At 43.3% G+C, this 19421-nt stretch overlaps 1 protein-coding gene across 3 annotated transcripts in view; it reads left to right on the top strand.

Annotated features, from left to right (window-relative positions):
- Positions 1–18406, top strand: part of ATP2A3 (ATPase sarcoplasmic/endoplasmic reticulum Ca2+ transporting 3) — a 154866-nt gene extending 136460 nt beyond the window's left edge. The window contains exons 16-22 of one of the 3 annotated variants that reach the window (XM_019545448.1): positions 347–549; positions 1711–1796; positions 5251–5384; positions 5926–6043; positions 6520–6637; positions 9282–9357; positions 15669–18406. In XM_019545448.1, coding sequence (XP_019400993.1) covers positions 347–549; positions 1711–1796; positions 5251–5384; positions 5926–6043; positions 6520–6637; positions 9282–9357; positions 15669–15744 — 811 coding nt within the window. In that variant the 3' untranslated portion in view covers positions 15745–18406. Of the gene's footprint in view, positions 1–346; positions 550–1710; positions 1797–5250; positions 5385–5925; positions 6044–6519; positions 6638–9281; positions 9374–15668 lie in introns of all 3 variants that reach the window. The other 2 variants (XM_019545449.1, XM_019545450.1) reach the window with 2 other exon arrangements.
- The last annotated feature ends 1015 nt before the right edge of the window (positions 18407–19421 follow it).

Raw genomic sequence — 19421 nt, 5'->3', positions numbered from 1 at the left:
ATCCCTCATGCTAGAGAATTCAGCAGGATCATTTCAGCTGCTGACTAGAAAAAACACTGCAGCTGATTTACCATACAAGGAGCTGTATGTGAAGTTGAGTTCCCACCACCAAAGTGGGCTTAAACTGCAAAGTTCAAGAGTGGGTTTCAGTCTCTCCGAGGGTAAAGCCGAATCTCTTGGATCCTGCAAAATCCAAACCTGGATTTGGATTTTAAACTGTGCCAATTCTTAGGGGTGTTTACACCCTGAGATTTGGTTTGCATTCACCTGTAGTTGTGCCAGGTGCATTCCCATGTCTCCATAGGATGCAGATAACCAGCCATGTCTATGTGTCTTTCAATTGAAGCATCTTCCTGACTGCTATCCTGGGATTGCCTGAAGCTCTGATCCCAGTCCAGCTGTTGTGGGTGAACCTGGTGACTGATGGGCTCCCTGCCACTGCTCTGGGATTCAACCCCCCTGACCTAGACATCATGGATAAACTTCCCCGCAACCCCAGGGAGCCTCTCATCAGTGGCTGGCTTTTCTTCCGCTACCTTGCCATTGGAGGTGAGAGGCTGTGGCTGCAGACAGTGCTGTGAATGGCTTCAGCTTGCATAAAGTAACTGCAAACCTGCTTATATCAGGAGTGTGGTCTTCACTGAGATCTCTAGAACAGGCAGTGGAAGATAGTCCTGTCGCCAGTTCAGAGAGGTGTAATACCCAAAGCAAATCTATTCCTTACTTAAGACTGGAGCTTTCAGACAAGAGGCAGCTCCCCAAAGGGTCATTCCCTGCCAAGACCCAGTCCAGGAAAAGGGTATATTAATCCCAGTCTGCTCTTTCTGGACATTGAGCCAAAGCTGTGGTATATAATTTACACTGAACTTTACTTCTTGTAGCCTAAGATACTGCTGCTTTGACAGCAGAAGTTTCATTCTCTGATGAGTGATCAGTGTGACGAAATTATTAGCAAAGCTAACCGCACCTTATCGTGCATCAGCGGATGCATGACGGATAGAACCAAGGAGGTGATACTTCCCCTCTGGCATTGGTCAGACCACAGTTGGAGTACTGCGTCCAGTTTTGGCCGCTGTACTTTTCAAAGGATGTGGATAACCTCGAAGGTCTGGAGGAGGTGGTCCCCTCATATGGTTAAGGGTTTGCAAGTCTCTCCAAGGAGAGACTGAGGGCCCTGGACCTCTTCAGCCTCTGCAAGAGAAGCCTGAGAGGTGATCTTGTGGCCGCCTACAAATTCATCGAGGAGGCATGGCAAGGAATCAGATGCTTTGCTCAGCAGGGCGCCTTTTGGGGTAACAAGGAACAGTGGTCACAAACTGACAGAGAGCAGATTTAGGCTAGATATCAGGAAAAGCTTCTTCACGGTAAGGGTGGCCAAAATTTGGAGTGGACTTCCGAGGGAGGTGGTGCTCTCCCTTACCTTGGGGGTCTTTAAGAGAAGGCTGGATAGGCATCTGGCTGGGGTCATCTGACCCCAGCACTCTTTTGTGCCCAGGCAGGGAGTCGGACTTGATCTGTTGAAGTCCCTGCCAACCCTAACATCTATGAATCTGAGATGCATAACTTTGGGATAAAACCACTGATGCTTGCTCTCCTTGGAAAAAGAGCAGAACCCTCTGCATTGTGCTAGTGAGCAGCACAGTGAATGGGGAAGCATATGATAAATCCAGTGCTTTATAGCTTCACAACTGGCTTTCTCTTTGGTTGCAGTATATGTTGGCCTGGCAACAGTGGGGGCAGCTACCTGGTGGTTTCTGTATGATGCTGAAGGGCCACAAGTTACCTTCTACCAGCTGGTATGTCATGGGTGAGGAGGGTGAAGAAGGGGAAGGGTTTGGTTTTTTTATTGTTCCAGACGCACTTCTGTTTAGATCTCACTGAGCTATCACCCACGGCCTTCAAAGGAGAAAAAACTTCTTTCCAACCTTCCCTTCTTTTTTTTTTTTTTTTCCTTCAGGTTTAAAACTTTATTAGAAAATGCTAAAAACTGTAGTTATTTTTGGCTTTGGAGAATTGAAAGAGAATATAGGACCTTGTGCACGGCAGCTACGTGGATACATAGTTGGTACATGTCGATGCAATCTAAAACGCACAGTTTAGTCATGCAGCAAACAGTAGCCCAAGGTAAAAGGGTTAAAAAGCTCCAATGCTATGATAGGAAGAGTGGTAAGACCGTGCACATGGTAACTACGCTGGTAGAGTTGTAAGGTGGCAAGACTTTTTTTAGACCATGGTTTTAGCATGCAGCATACAATTCCTGGCATAGGGAATATTCAAAGTTGTACAATTGCTGGTGTTGGGAATATTAATTTTGAAACATTCTCAAATCACTGGTGAGCTGTGTATTAAAACAAATGTCTCCTTCTGAGCAACATTCCCTGCTTCCCTTGTATTGGCTGATCAGCGCTGAGGGCTGTACCCAAAAATGTAAGGCTAAAAACAGATGTCATTTAATCTAGGGCTGATTGTCCCGGGCTTTGACCCAGTCAGAACAGGGAGAGGACAGTCATTTACACACACACGCACGCACACACACACGCGCACACACACACACACACACACACACACACACACACACACACACACACACACACACACCGTTCAAATGGCAATTAACTCAGATTACCCGCTATAGTTTCCCCAGCAAGGCGTTTAATTCAGATACTTCACGGGGACTAACATGGGACAGTACTGTTGACGGTCTGTAGGATCCCAAGATAAAATCCCAGGAGAAATCTCTCTTTAATCTAAGAGGTATCTCTAATTACTTGTGTGTTCTCCAGGTAGGAAGCCCACTGATGTGCTCACCATCCACATCGCTGGGGTAGCCCTAGGATAGATTCTAGTGAAGGCAGCAAGAATTGAAGTTAACTCATGTAATCCCTGTCAGTCTTGTTAGGTGGAGAGAGGTAAAACTTTCCTTGCAGAGAAGATATGTTAAGCCCCTTTAAGTAAATTGGTTATTACCCTGTATGTGGAAGATGTTAAAGAGGTTCTCTCACCAGATCCACTTCTCTCTAGGGACAAGTTAGTGGAGCTGACACAAACTGAGGTTACAGCAGATGGGGGTCATAGAGGAAATCGGATAAACTAAACACCAGCAAATCACTAGGGCCCGATGGCATTCACTTAAGGTCCTGAAGGAGCTCAGATTGGAGGCTGATGAGCTCTTAACTGCAGTATGCAACCTATCACTAAAAACAGCCACGGTAGCAGAGGACTGGAGGGTTGCCAATTTGACTACAATATTTAAAAAAGGCTCTAGAGGGGACACGGGGAGCTGTAGGCCAGCGAGCCCAACTTCAGTTCCTGGAAAATTAGTAGAAATAATGGTAACAATAATAATCATTTGTTCAGCACATGAACATGACTTGCTGGGGAGGAGTCCAAAGGAAATCATGCCTACTAGAGTTGTTTGGGGGTGTCAATAAGCAGGTGCATCCGCGTGATCCAATTGACAAGGTATATGTGGACTTCCAAAAAACCTTTGATACAGTTCCCCATCAGAGGCTCTTAACTAAGTTGGGTAGTCACAGGATTGCAAGGAACGTACAGGTATGGATTAGAAATTGGCTTAAAATAGAAAACAAAGAGCGAGCATAAATGGTCAGTTTTCAGATGGAAAGAAGTAAACAGTAGGGTCCTCCAGGGATCTGTTTTGGGGCCAGTGCTGTGTCACATGTTCATAAATGATCTGGAAAAGGGGGTGAGTAGATGACAAAATTATTCAAAGTGGTAAAGACCAAGGCTGATTGAGGAACTGCGGAAGGATCTGGCACAGCTGAGCGAATGGGCAACTAAACAACAGATGACCTTGAATGTAGATAAGTGTAAAGTGATGCACCTGGGCAAAAATGACCTGAACTATTCCTGTACTGTGATGGGCTCTACATTAGCTGTTATCACAGAGGAAAGAGATTTGAGAGTTGTCAGTATAATAATTACAGGAGGCACAGAGAAGGGCAAAGGATGACTAGTGGTATGGAGGGGCTTCCATATGAGGAGAGTAGGCCTATTCAAGTTAGAAAAGAGACACTTTAGGGGTGGGGTGAATGTGATGCAGGTTTACAAGATACTAAATGGTGCAGAGGAAGTAAATAGGGCTTTACTGTTCACTCTCTCTTACAGTATGAAAACTAGGGGTCACACAATGAAATTAGTAGGTAGTAAGTTTAAAACTGACAAAAGGAAGTTCCTGTTTGCACAGCATGCAATTAAAGTGTGGAACTCATTGCCACCAGATGTGGAACCTGACATTTAGCCAGATTCAACAATTCTTGGAGGAAAGAGGTGTCTGTAGCTATTGAGCTCGAGAGTTAGGGATACAGCCTCTGAATTAAAACTTCCTAGACCTTAAATGTTGGATGCTGCAAGTAAGAGAGGATCCCTGGAAAGAAACCCTGGCCATGCCCCGTTCGCTGTCCCTTTCAGCTTCTGCTGTCTGCCACTGTGACTCCCATCTTACATAGGTAAGATGGACTTATGGTCCGGCCCAGTAAATGGCCATTCTTACGTATTTAGGGCATCTAGTGCCAGAGTAACTACTGTGTAGACTAATTACTATTATATTCATTGCGTCAGCATTTAAAATTCTAACCAAGACCAAAGCCCTGCTGTGCCAGGTGCTGTACTAAATCATGAGAGGAGACCATCCTGGCCTCAAAGCATGTACTCTCAAAACAAGCAAGACCTACCAAAGGCAGGAAGGGAAGGAGCAGGACAGAGAGGAGATTAGCTTGCTCAGCGGGTCAGAAATAGAGCCCTCGTCTCTTGGCTTTGGATCCATACGACTAGCAAGGATTTCTGTACATGAGTTAGAATTTACTTTTCTGCAGACTCCCTTAATTCTCTTCTGTAAGCTCAGTGTGTGTTTATCTTGCCCTTGCTGCCCATGCTGTGGCTTTCAACAAGTCTGTGGTTAACACTATTTGCTGCGGTAAATATATATTTTTAACAGAGACGTGTGTCCACTTGGAACTAAACTGAAACCACTCATTAATTTCCCGTAGGCAACCTAGCTGCTATTACGTGATCTGTACTGTCATAGGCTGGAGTCAAACCAGAAGATGATTTGCTGCAGGTGCTTATTGGTCCCCCTGTTCCAAGGAATGGTTAATGGATCCCCTGATAGTTGAGTCATTCCCTCAGGGGCCTGATATTTTTGCCTGTTTCATGACTTTCCTGCAGCTACCAGGAGAGTGAATTTTCTCTACGAGGTAACCGTTTACTTGGTGTTTCTTATGCCAACAGAGAAACTTCATGAGATGCACAGAAGACAACCCCATCTTTGAAGGATTCGACTGTGAAATCTTTGAGTCTCATTACCCAACCACTATGGCACTGTCGGTGCTAGTGACAATTGAGATGTGCAATGCTCTGAACAGGTGTGGTATGTTCAGGAATGTCAGATCTTGATGCAAAGCCATCCATGCCAACTGTGTTATTCTCTGCAGAGACAGCGATGTGAATGCATTTAGTTCTCTAAGATCCAGTTTAGCAATTTGGCAATATCTGGGCCCATTTGAGCTGGGTGTTCAAGGTCAAAGCTATTTCAGGCCTAAGGTCCTGGCTTAGATCAGAGGATACTGAAATTTCAATTAGCATATAGGTCCCCTGGTAGCTTAGGGTCTAAACAAGATGGGATCAGAGCTTTGTATTGGAGGTCCTTGGTTTATCTCTGTAAGGCATATTTTGATTTTGTACTTGCACCTGTCCAATAAGATTGGAAATTCACTGAAAAAAGTGTGATATCAGCCATGCCACAGTAAATCCACTGTAGTATTTATATATTTCACTTGAAAGTCTTTTATTTCTACTGACTAGAAGAGCTACAGGGTATATTGATTGAACCAAGGTACCCTTGTAAGGATTAGGAATATATTTCACAGTTTCTTTGAGCCAACACCTTCCTCTTTGCTTTCATAGCGTGTCTGAAAACCAGTCGTTGCTGAGGATGCCACCATGGCTGAACCTCTGGCTTCTCGGGGCTATAATCATGTCCATGGCACTGCACTTCTTGATTCTTTATGTGAAGCCTATGCCTGTAAGTGATACCACTGGCCCAGTATATGGGGTCATGGGGTTGTGCTTTTGATAGCACCATTCCAGGGACCATCTTTTGGTTTTGTGCATTTCAGGGAGACTTCCCCAAAGGCAGAACTTTTGGGGGTTGTTTTGCTAGGATATGGGACTGAAAGTGAGGTGATCAGGAGAATGGGGTTCTCTCCCTGGCATTGTCATGAGATTGCTATGGGCAGGTCACCACCCCTGTTTTTGCCTCATTTTTCCCCATCTGGAAAGTGGGCATAACTATATTACCTGTCCTTTGCAAAGTTCCATAGTGTTCTCATTATGACCAGAATAGAGGCCTCATCTTCTACACAATCCAGAATGGTCTTGGCTATGTACTCAGGATATTCCTTGTCCCAGTGATTGGCTATTTATAACCAGAAAATGAATCTTACGTTCTGAGCTCTGTCTCCTTTGTGTTTTAATTTATGATCCTCTCTTACCTTGCAGCTAATCTTCCAGGTAACCCCCCTGAGCTGGCCACAGTGGGTGGTTGTACTGAAAATTTCCTTGCCTGTTATCCTGCTTGATGAAGGACTCAAGTATCTTTCCCGCAACCATCTAGAAGGTGAGTGCTGTCCAAATAACGGATGCTCCCATTCCTTATCTGCTACACAGTGCTTGCTTTGTGCTTTCAGGGCCATCTCATTGATCACTTCTGCTGATACTACTCATGCTTGCTTTTCCCCAGGGTGGCCTGTTACAAGGGACTCTTTCCTTATCTTTTTACCTAATCTCTAAGACCAGACACAAGGGTTGATGCAAAAATATTGTTGTCCATTACTGACTTGCAGTCCATTGGAACAACTTTCCCATGCTGTTTTCCAACTGCCCACTGCCTTCCTTAAGGACCTGCACCAACTCCGTAATAAACCTTCTTGGTAATGTTACTGGAAAGAGGATTCTTCAAGAAGCTGTTTCTTCCAGGCATCCTTCCCATGTTCTTCTCCTGAGCCTGTCCCCAGAAGGATGTTTTCTCTTACGTTTGCCATTTCTGTTTTAGGATCAAAACCCCCAAGAGGTGCCGAGTATATGAAATGTTGCTTAGCTTCAGTGACTGTTGCAAGTGCTTAACCATTTTCAGACTTTCTCTCGCGTTGGAAATGGGAAATGTGTTATCAGAGATGTCCAGTTCTGTGCTACAGGCATCAGTAGAAGGGGTTCCCACTGGTGTCAGTGCCGGCAGGTTTGGTCCCTGTCCTGTAAAGTACTGCAGACATTTAGAGATCTCTAAGAGTGATGGTGAATAATCTACTGTTGTCTACTTTTTGCAGTGAAGCATTTCAGTGAGTGACCTGAATGTGCTAAGTTAAGCATTTTTTGCTTTTTTTTCCCCTGTCAAATGTTGTAGCCTTTTGAGTATGTCTGCCAAGTCACCTTCCAAACTCAGTCCTGCTGCTTTCCTGATATCATCCTGAGTGCACCTGTGGTGCATGTTCCTTAATTAGCTCACTCATTCTCCAGGACTGTGTTCGAAAGCGAGATCTGGGCTCTGATGTTGAGGTGATTAGAAGTTCAGCAGAAGATTGGATATTGCCTTTTAGAGTGTGTACCCACCCCCATCAGTACGGGCAAAAAGGGGAGATCCAGGAAGACTGCAGACCCATTCAGGCTCCCTGTCAGTTCCTGTGATGGGAGGAGGTTCAACTTATTCTTTTCAGAAGAGAAAAGAGTTTGGATAATGAGCCCCTAGAGGCCTGGACCTTGCTTTTTTTTGATCATGGGTGACTCATGGATGATCTGGCACAGCAGTTGAACTCTGTTCTTACTTCACCCCCAGTAGATAGTTTGATCACATGAGTAAGGATTCCACTGCATGCATGTGTATCCAGCCTGCCTATTTTTTCAGTAGTTCTCCCATTTCATGGTTGAGGACTGGTTCTCCTTTGCCATGCTGAGAAGAGTTTCTTTGGGAGAGGAACAGAGGATACTTTGGCCATGGGTCTGGACAAGAATAAGATTGTGGAGAGAACTTTTTTGCATACTCTTGGCTCATGTGCAGCATACTTGATTTTTTTTTTTTTTTTTTTTTTTTTTAGTGGTGCTTTGCATCTTCAGTGTCACCAGTTATATAGGTGTCACTGTAGCCTACAGAACTCTTAATTATGAGGGATGATGGAAACAGCTCACCTTTGCTCCAGAGTACAGGCTGAGTTTGCAGGCTGGTCTTTTTGTGTTTGCATACAAGCTAATCATGTTTTTATATGGAAATGTTGAAAGGGGAGTCCATAGTGCTATTTTTGGAGTTACTTTTTAGGGCAGAAATACACTCCAAAAATGCGAAGAGTATTACTCTCCTGAGCAAGAAATCTCGGTACATATCTATGGTATTAAATAGGGATGCATTCCCTTTTTGTTGTGGATTATTTTGTGAATATCAGATTGGTTGGCTTCTGCTTATGGGCTAGTGATTCGTAACTAGTAAATTATTCAAGTTGCCCACTATTAGGAAATAAAGATAGATGGGGCCCTTTTTAATAAGGAAGAGGAAAATGCCTTTTTCTTGGTTGACCATGACATTTTTCTGAAAGTTAGTCAGATTCTTGATTTTTATTTTTCCTTGTTTTACTCTCGATTCCCAAAACCATAATGGAACAATAGCCTTATGGTCCAGGCCCAGAACGAGGATTTAAGAGAGAAGTTGAATGCTCGGTTCTGCCATACCTTGTTGTGTAATCCTTGACCAAGTCACTTTTAATATTTATAGACGTCACTTGACCATCTGTAAAACGGGGGTAATTCTTTCTCTTCTATTTCTTGTTTTTGTCTATTCAGACTGAAAGCTCATTGGGGCAAGACTTTTTTTTTTTTTTAATTCTGTGCATGCAGGGTCCTGAGTGTTACGGTGCTCTTGCTGCTACTGCAATAGAAACCACAATTCTGAACTAGTGCAATCACGTCCCTGGATATTTGTTGCTGCTGGGTCCTATATGCCATGCTGCCAATCCACCTGTTCCATTTCATACCTTTCACCCACACTGTTACAGTGCTGCATCACGCTAATGCTGATTTTTCTGTGATTTGCCTCATGTCCCATGACAGCAAGGGGTTCTGACACCACTATTTAATCACGGCAAGAGACCACAATCATACCAGGCTCTGCTTGAATTGTCACTTTTTTAAAAGAAAAAAATCCTTTGTTTGTTCAGTCAAATTCCTCTGAATATTATTGAGAAATATCCCTTAAATCTGGCATTGTCATTTTTCACCAGGAATTCTCAAGACAGTCAGAAACATGTGGAATGGGGAGCACCAGCTGAAAGCCTGCAGGACTCCAGATCACACAGGGTTGGCTCTCTCTCGTGTGTATTGTCCCTGTCAATCACGTTCCTGTCCCCTTGCCAAATTCGCTGCGTCCTGTGGTAACCCAGCTGTGCAGCCCCTGGGTGGATTGTCTGAACAGCTCTTGGGCATACGTTCTGGCAGATGTCCAGCAGGGAAATGTGTGGTCATGACTTGCAGCTGCAGGACCACACAGTCCAGTAGCATTGCTGGTTTTGGTGTGAATCGTGTCGTCAGTGAAAAAGGGTATATCTATGTAAGGAGTGTGCTGACAGTGGTACTCTCACAGCATTAAAATGTATGGCACGCCTAAGGATGAGACAGTGGAAATAGTCTTAGTTCCATTAGAGCCATTTTTATATCCACTCAAGGTCAGAATTTTTTGGAAGGCTCAGCAGCTTCATCTGGGGCCACATTGCGGAAGAAGTCAAGACATCCATTATTCACTGGGAGGAGAGCTGTCTACCAGATCTCTCAGCTGTGTGTTGAGCAGCTGAAGTTCCAGCCCTTGGGTTTTTTTTGTTTTGTGTTTTTTTTTTTTTTTTAAATTCCACATACGTCGGGGTGGGGATGGGAAGTCAGCCCAGCCACAGTCGGGCTGGGGAGGGGAACTGAGCAGTTCCCTTCCCCAGTCCCAGGCAGCAGCACTAGCTTCCCTCCCTCATCTGGCAGGCAGATCCCGCAGCCCCCATCTGCCTGCCAGATGAGAGAGGCTGTTTTGAGCTTCCCCATTATAGCTAATGGGCGAAATGTCGAATCAGCCTCGCCGTTTCGATGAAGCAAAGCAGAACAGCTTTTTCGAATTGAAATGAAATTCAAAACGAAACGCTGTTCCGTCGAAACGGAAAGTGCCATTTGGCACAGCCCTACTTAGCACGCTGGAAGGGGAGATTCTGGGGTTATGTAAAACAGCTTGGCCCATCCATTTTTAACTCTTGCCTTCCCAAGGGCTTGGACAAAGGAACATTTTGGACACTTTAAAAAGGGGTGAGGGAGCTGCTAGAGTGCGTATTAGCTGTTAGGAGGCAGCTGCTACATCTGCTTGCTCTTGTAGAGTGAAAAGTTGGTGAGTCTCGTCCTAATCTTGAACAACTTCTGAAGTCGGCGTGGTTTTGTTACACTTGTATTAAGATGGAACGATGCCTAGGAAACAGCTGCATCATCATGGCTGATAGCCCTAGCTTTTGACATGGACACAATTGTTATGTTTGTCTCTGCACCAACTGTCTATTTCTGCAGTGTCCTTTCCTGTTCATCTCCCCTAAACTAAAGGATTCTCTTTTCAGCACCCCTTCAGCTGGTAGTCAGTCCATGCACACAGTCAGCTACGCCATCCATCTCTGGACCCCTTATTTCTCATGTGTCACTTTGAGAAGTGCTGAGCACAAGATGGCAAGTGTGAGTGAAGAACGTGGCAGTGTAACATTTTCAGTATATATGCAGCCAAATAAATATTTTGTTTGTTCTTTTTGATCGACACTGCATGTTGAGCAGTGCAATCCAGTCAGCTGCTCAAATCAGTTTCCAGCTCTTTTGGTGGTTTTCAGGCTATATCGAAGTGTGGAACAGGAGTTGAAACTAACCCTTCCAGTGCTCATTACCTTTCTTTTATCAACACCAAGCTTCATCTACATTCATACTACCCTTTTAACCCATTTTTAAATCACTCTGCAACTTCTTATGTTCTTAGTAGCACCATTTTAAATATTTTTGTTTCATCTGCAAATGTATAATAGTTGCGTATTCATCTGCATCACTTCATTCCATTAATGTATTTTTTTTCTTGTGGAAGATTAGCAGTTTGTTCTCCTTGTTTTTCTGCCTTTGGCTCAATTTATAATCTGTAGATAAAGTTTCCTCCATCTATAGCTTCTGTGGTAGCCACTTAAGGGACACTTCCTGAAAGACTTCTTGAAAGACCAAATAAGTTAGCAGCCATTATTTTGGCTGCAGGTCATCGTAGTAGACTGAAGAGTGCAGTTGCTCTTTGCAGGACTTGTGTTGATGCTTCTTTTTTCATATCTCATTTCAAGCTAATTTCTCTAGTTGTTTTTCATAATTGTCTGTAGTCTTTTGTTTCAGCCTACTTGCTTAGTTGTTAGGTGAAAGCTTAATTGGTCTTAGGCTCCCAAAACCTGCCCCCTGCTACTCTTGCTGTCACTCAGGCCTCTACAGTCAAGTTAAAGAGCAAAGTTTAGTCCCAAAGCTTGATGGTTAGAATGACTACGATATGCCGGTCTCTCTAGCAAGGTCACAAAAGATAATGTTGTGGCTAAAGAATCGCCTCTTTCCTCCTTTGACTTCCCAGTCTGATGGTCTCAGTACCCGCTTGTCTGTGGGCAACCTTTGGCATGAGCCCAAAGCAGGGGTTGAACTCATGCTTCTGAAACCATAATGAGATACCTGAACTGCTCTATTGCCATCTTCTTTTGTCTGCTGCAGTAGTTTATTTTTAATGAGGGGCTGTGTAGTTGTATTAGCAGGCCAGCCACCAAGGATAACTTGTCCAATTAAGTGCACATGAGATGTATTTGACTACTTGCATCTCTGAGCTGTAGACTCTTTTGACTGAATAACTGTTTGTAAGCATTTTAGTGCCATGGCAAAAAGCAGTGGAAGCAACGGATAGATAGGGCCTGATTTTTAGGTTTTGTGTAAATTGGGCAAAATTCCACTGACAGAACGACTTCAAGAGAAATGAGATCTGAAGCAGGACTCCATACTATTAAATGCCAAAATAATGGATGTATTTTTCTAAGCTGTGGAAACCTTGGCTTTGCTTCTGATCATAAATCAGGTGTGCCGTGTAGCAAAGATACCTGCTCTGTTATCTGCCAAAAAGATACTTCCCCTTAGAAATAACAAGAATCCATAAAAAGCTTCCAGGAGCATACAAAGGTCTCTGTAGTAATGCACTAACAATGTGGACTAAATAGTATTTCGTCCCTACTGGAGTCAGATACTGGATGAGATGGTGCTGTATTCCCAAGTTCATAATGTGTCCTTGTAGGGCAATTTCTCTCTGTAGTTACCTTAGCCAAACTCTTACATGGCAGGGAAAAGAATGTTTTTGTGTATACTAAGTTATTTGATTGAGTTAAGAGATGGTATCAAAAAGAATATTGCTGTTGCCTTTGGGAAGTGTGAACTTCCCCAAATGGGACCCTCATGTCTCACTGATTTGATTTTTTTTAAATTATTATTATTATTATTATTATTATTATTATTACTTTAATTTTAAAAAAAATTTTTTACATGGTTTGAAAACTAGAAGAGGGAGTATGTGGTGGGGAAAACTCTTTGTAGAGTAAATACTAGAAGTTCACTTCAGCATGGCAATGCTCGGAAAGGTGGCTAGAGTACACTGAGTACTCTGTAAACTGAAAGCCTGTATTTAGGCACAGAAACTTCCGTGCAATGTGTTTCAGCTGTCCTGAAGGGAACTGCTTGAGGAGTGAAAAGTTATATTTTGCACCCTTTTGGAGGGGCCTTTGCTCTGAGCTAAAGCTGCAATGAAGGGTTCCAGCAGCAATGACATTTGTTCCCTGCATCACATGTAATGTTGCTCTTTGTTAGCAGCTGTATAGCTCTGGAGGGTAGGGAACAACTTGTGTTGTATCCAAACAGCCAGATTTCTCCAGCATTCTCTGTTGTAGAAAGACAACGGTGGTTTTGGGTGATGTTTCATTAAGAAAGAAATAAAAAGAAAAGAAAAGGCAAGCATGCAAGTTTGGGTGAACATGTAGGTCAGACAAAAACGTGTAAGAGTTGAAAGCCCATGAGGACAAAGGGTTTAGCTTTGTGAGGCAGGAATAAAATGGTAGCAGGTAAACAATGGTCATAAATCAAAATGGGCTGTTTCTGTATTTAGCAAAAAATCCTTCCCTGATGAGCAGATAGTGTTGTTCGGGATTTTCAGGGTGTGACGTGTTTGAGGAGTCCAGTGATCATTAAAATGCAGTAGGGTTTGGGCACCTAACTCCCTAAGTTTTAAAGAATGTATGTTCTTCTTTAAAAATGCCAGGTTTAATGCAGGGCATCACGGTCCTCTGCATTTCAGATTTTATTAAAATCTACTGGGTGACATGTTCAAAAGTATCTTAAAGACACTTAGGCACATCCAGATGAGCACACACTTGGTTTGTGGCACTGCAAACAGCACGCACTGCACTTGCACATGTCCACCATGCTGCTAGTTTGCAGTGCAACAGGGGGTTTTTTTTGTTGTTGTTTCTTGTTTTTGTTTGGTTTTTTTACACCAGGATCTCCCAGTGTCCAAAAAAAAAGAAAATGCCAAGAAAATGCTGGGCAACCTATGTGGCAGCAGCATGCACCTCCCAAAACCACAGCCTGGCTGGCCAGTGCCATGCTCCGGCTGCTGGCCAGGCTCCGCACACCTGAACTGCTTCTGCTGCTGCCCTGGGAGGCTCATAAGTAAGGCTGGGGGGGCCAGCCTCCCCTGTCCTACCCAGAGCATTTTTTCCCTGCGCTAAGCCCACATACAAAAAGGGCAAAAAGCAGTGGTGCAAATTTGTGCTTCTGCTTCTTTTTTCCTGCAGCAACCACACACCCCTGATTGTGGGGATGTGGCCATAAGATCTAAAGTCTTGTTCACTTCCAGTGGGAGTTTAAACACCGGGGTCATTGAGGCACTCCGCTAGTGCTTTTGAGGCATTACACTGGTTTTTAACTGCTGTGTATTTCTTGACTTCTTTTGGTGTATCAGGATGTGTTAATTCTGTACTTTACAAAGATTAAAGCTAAATTGTTTCCGTTCCTCTCTTGTGCTAAGCACCACTTACTAGCAGAGGTAGCAGCTATAAGTGCAACGTAAACAGATCACTTAACTGTGCACTTTAAGTTGATCTGGGGCTCAAGTGTTATTTAGTAGGTTTCGGCATGTACTGTGGTAATTGTACAGGAGAGGAACTTCCAGAGTGCACTGTGGAAAGTGCATGTTATAGAAAAGTGGGTAACCCTTGCAGTTTAAAAACTGAAACTGGAAACCAAGTTAAAATGGAACTTTATTTATTTTTTCCAGTCTCTGTGGCTGGTAACGTTAAAGAGCATGGAGGAGTTAAATGCAATCCCACAGGTTTTCAAAAATCCAACTGCAAGTAATACACAGGAGAGTAAGCGCATTTAAAAACTTGTCAGATACCATAGGAATCACTAGTGTAAGGGGAAAATTAACTTTGGCAACATTGTTGAAAAATTCTTTTTTTTTTTAAAATGGATCAGACAAAAGCAACTTTCATCTGCAGTGATGAAACTGGATTTATTGATCAGCCCTACATTGCATCCTCAAGGAGGGACTTTACTAGCCAGGATTGTTAAAATGACAGTCCCTTGTGAGAAATGCAGTTGCCCTATTCCATGAAGCACAGTTAAATGTTTCTGAGACCTACCTTTCCAGTTCTTTTCTGAATGTGTGCTCTTATTGACAAAGGGGGTAGGTACTTGTAGCCTTTTCTGGGCTAAGTATTAATAGCTCCTTCCTGGGGAGCCCAAATGAAGTCACTGCAGCTGCTCAAAGATACCAGGACTGTTGGGCATTAGCCCCACATATTTAACATGAGATTTTCAAAGCTGATAGGAGAATTTATGCTCTCAATCCCCATTACAGAGGGCTTTAGCTCTGTAAAGCGTCGTGTGTCAACACATGATGGCTGGACTCGATGATCTTCCGAGTCTCTTCCAGCCGTAATGCCTGTGAAATCTATGAACGCCATAGTTTCTTTGAATGCTTAAGTATGAAATGTGTCATAGCAAGCATCTCCTGCTGCCATCAACTGGAAAAGAATGGCCTTGTGGCTGCAGCACAGGCTTAGGAGTTGGAGACATCTAGCGTCCAGGTCCCAACCTAGTTGTGATTGCTTAGAGCGATCTTGTCTAAATTACTCTGTGTGCCTCAGTTTCCCTATCAGTGGACTGGGGATAACTATTGACCTTCCAGTGGCTCACGACATGTTTACAGAGTGCTTGGATATCCTGGGAAAGAAAGTGTCTTAGAACTACATAGCGGTTTTGTTCCATGGTGGCTAAATGGGGCTTGGGCATCTGCATGTGAAAGATGCAGATAAAGGTGTATAAAGATGCCACGTTTTTGAGCTGGGCAACAGATCCTGCTGCTTGGTGGTCCATTCTCACGGTGATTGGATGTTAATACTTTGTAAGCCCCGACTCCTGACATCCGTCTTTTCATGACTGTGAGGTCTTTCCTAGCTCTGTGAACCAGTGAAGTGTTTATGTTGATAGCAAAAGACAGGTGATCATCCCTGCTTGTTAACCATAAGCCATTTTCCTTTCTTTTTCAGAAGAAGACAAGAAATGAATGACACAAAGGAAGCTCACTATCTAAATAAAGGAACCCTAAGCTGCAACTCGGACTGAAGTCTTGCATGTGTGACCATGACTAGAAGCCAGCAGGACATGCATGTGTCCAACTATCAGACTAATGCGGGTGAATTGTCGAAAAGAAAAATACTGATTTGTTTCGTTTCGTAGCTTTTTTTTTTTTTTTTTTCCTGTATATAATGGTGCAATTACTGGACAGCTAAATTATGGTTTGGGGATGGAACTATATGTAACTGAGTCATTGTAACACAGCTCCTTGGGGATCTACTCATGAAAAATTAGTGACACTTCTTAAAAATAGCCCTCGAGAGCGAGGTCAGCAAGCATCCTTCATTTGGTGACAGCACAGTAAGAGGAGAAGCCATGATAGCAAAGTGGTTTGTGGAATCTGTGCATGAGAAATGCCAGGGGTGCACTCCAGAGCTGAAAAAGATGGTGCGGCATGGCAAAAATGGGCACCAAGAAAACACTGAGCTGCATGGAAGGACAGGAAGGATAAGCGAAAGAGGCACGTAAGATGCAAAGGTTCATGCTGGCTGGCCTCCGGTTGAGCAGACTTGTGTCCACCAAAGCCATAGGAACTAGATGGCAGTGCTGGTGCTTTGACAGCCATGCTACCTAGCTGCCCGACTTTAGTAGCATACATCAAGATAGTTTCAGTGTATGGACATAGATGTCCTGTGTCCTGATGGAATTACTAGTAGTGTGCATGCTGCAGATGTGCACTTACAGAGATTTGTGTGGTTGCAGCTGTAGATTTCCCCTTCCTCCCCCTTTGTTTTACTGTGTTGTTAGTATCTTCTCTCCATGTTGAAAATCTTGAATCTTCTCAGGCTCATCAGACACCAAATGTGGCTTAGTTCTCTTGTCCTTCCTCTTCTGTATGACCTCATTAAATCTCTTCCTGTGCTCTCAGTCGGAAACATTTCCATGTACAGTAACCTTTTACGACAAAACATGGGAATGATGGATTTTAGAACCAACCACATCTACTACCCATTCTTGATCAAGCTTTCTGACCAAGCACATTTTTTTAAATAATTGTACAGAAAGCAGAACATGAGACTAGTTGTCAGACGGCAGTTGAGCGTTAGTTAATAATATTAGCTTTGGGGGACACCTCTTGTTCCCTTATGGTCGTCTTTACCATTCTTAAAATCAGTGCTATGCCTCCAACAGGGGAAACAAATGTCCACATAATAAAGCCCCATTCCCTGAGCACTGTCGCTTGTGGACTCCCCTGTAAAGGCACTTCTTTTTATTTCCGTCCTTCGAGATTGTTTTCCAGTAGAAGAGTTGTGCAGATGATGTTTTGCATAGTAGCATTATGTTGTATGTACCGGTAGATAGGCCCTGATCTGTCAAAATCCATGTTGCACCAGCTGAGGGCTTGGCTGTAAATACAGCCAGCTGCTTTTCCAGCTCTCTAAATACTCCCACTTCCTCATTCCTCCCTTTCCTCAGAGCCCTGTCCCGATGATACTCAGTTCGCAGGAGTCAGCAGCTTTTCCTTCTTTCTAAACTTCAACCTTGTGTACACAATGGCACTAGGGCCAAGTAATGCTTTTGATATCATTTGATATCATTTTTCTCTGTTACTATTCTGATCGGGTTTTGTTTTTTCTTTTTAAAAACCTCCAATGATTTTTTTTTTTTTTTTTCCGGTTCTCTTTCACATGTGTGCAGACAAGCTGGCTGTGCTTTGACCAGCTGGCCACGTAATGTACAGTATGTGCCAAACACCATCCCTTCCTTTTTTTTTTTTCTCCGTCACCAGCATTGAAAAAGATGGGTAGTGCCCCAGACCAGTGGGAATGTACAGACTTGTTATACTACTGAGCTGATTCAATTGTACAGAAAACATCGCATGAAAATGTTGTTACTGTATTTAATATATAATGTATTCAAGGAATTTTAATATGGAGCTCTTTACAAATATATCTTTATAGATACTGTGCGGTTACAGGAAAGTCATTCACCGGAAAAATTTCTATTCACTCTCCTGGAGAATTTCTCTCCTAGTGTGTCACATTCAAGTTATTTAACTGGTGATTTCACAGGCTGACTGATTGCTTCTCAGAGGCCGGTTGCACTAACTCACCCAGCATGGCCCATACACTGACTAAGCCTTCAAGGAACCGGTGCACAAGGGTGAAGTCCACCTTTCACTGCACCCCTTCTTCCCCAGCTCCCTGTGTTTTTTGTGGGGGGAGGAAGGGGGTGGTTTCAGAACAGGCTGGTAAATAATAACCAGTAGCAATGTAATCCAAGATTTAACAAGCTAAATTCTGCCTTCATGTGAGTAAATGGATTGCCTTCAGGGGAGATGTTTCTGCTATCCCATTGTTGAAATTGGTCTATAACTTCCTGGTCATCCTTTCTTTTGCAGGGAAGGAGGGAATGAAGGGGAGAGGGTGTCCAGAAAGTCTTGTCCAGCCAGGTTTGCAAGCTGCTTCATCTGTAAAGCCCCCCTTGCTGGTATGCATTCGCATCCAGCAGAGATCAGTGCTGGGTTGGACCTCTGAACCAGATCTTCAGCTGGTATGAAACAGTGGCCCCACTGGAATGACCCTGATTTGCAGCAGCTGAGGATCTGGCCTGGGTGGTGGGTTTTTTTTTTTAGCCTAAATGTGTGCTTTTCTTTTCCTAAAACATTCAATGGCCTTATTCTGAGCTCTGTAATGTAAAGTGTCTTTAAGAAAATGAAAGAAAGGCTGTGTCATGGGTATGTGAGAAGCAGCGGTAAAATCATGGACTTCTTAAATCTCTCTTAAATTCCTACTGGTCATTTTGCATTGCCTCATCTGATACTGGGAAACATGGGTCCTGTGGATCCCTGCAAATTCATTGTGATGACTTATAAAAGAAGGGCACGGTGCAGGCTGGAGTAGGGCAATGCTAGTTTCTGTTCAGATATTACTAATTTAGCATCCCTGTTCCTAAAACTCATCCCTGCTGCTGTGTGATTGTAGGGGTGCATTACAGGGTATGAAATAAGGGAAAAGAATGCAACAAACCATGGCCTTAATCCAGCCAAAGCCTCACTCTTCTCAACAGCAGCAATTTTCATTTGCCCTTTTCATTATACTCATCTGATACATTCTAAAAATATTTCATATCACGTCAATGAAATCTGCCCTGAAGACACCTTCAAAAGGTACTCTCTTGAGGGTGCCCCATTTCAGAGTGTCCATGATTTTTCTGTATGATCTTAAACTAAGGAATCACATCTTTCTTTGTTTTTCTTTTGTTGCCTGTGCCTTGAATGGTTGTTAAAGATAAGTTTTGTTCTTGGCTTTTTGCAGTTAGAGAGATTAGTGATCAAATATTTTAATGAAGTAGAAGAATATCCTTAGATTGAAATTTTTTTTTTCCTTTTTATGGTTTGGTAGAGGGTCTGGATAAGTCAGAGTAGTTATTTATTATTTGTACATCACCAGCAGCATGCTGGCTGCTTTAACATACCATAGTAAGTTTATTATTTTGTATAGACTTGGAAGTTACTGACCCAGTTGTGGAATTGGGTCTCGGTTGCATCTTACTGAAGCATTGGATGGTGTGCAATAGGATGGAGACGTACACTGGTGTAGCAGTTTCTTCGTACTGCGTGTTGCAGAGGGCAGCCTTGAGCAGAGGGAAGGGGGGGAAGAGTCCTAGTAGTACCTGTCCCTTCCTGAAAAAAAGAATCTGGGAATCGCACCCTTTTGCCTTCT

The sequence above is a fragment of the Crocodylus porosus genome, unplaced genomic scaffold, assembly GCF_001723895.1.
Source record: "Crocodylus porosus isolate Cpor-Errol unplaced genomic scaffold, CroPor_comp1, whole genome shotgun sequence".
Lineage (NCBI taxonomy): Eukaryota > Metazoa > Chordata > Crocodylia > Crocodylidae > Crocodylus > Crocodylus porosus.
The sequence above is the reverse complement of the archived record's forward strand: the minus strand, read 5'-3'. Positions and strand labels throughout refer to the sequence as shown.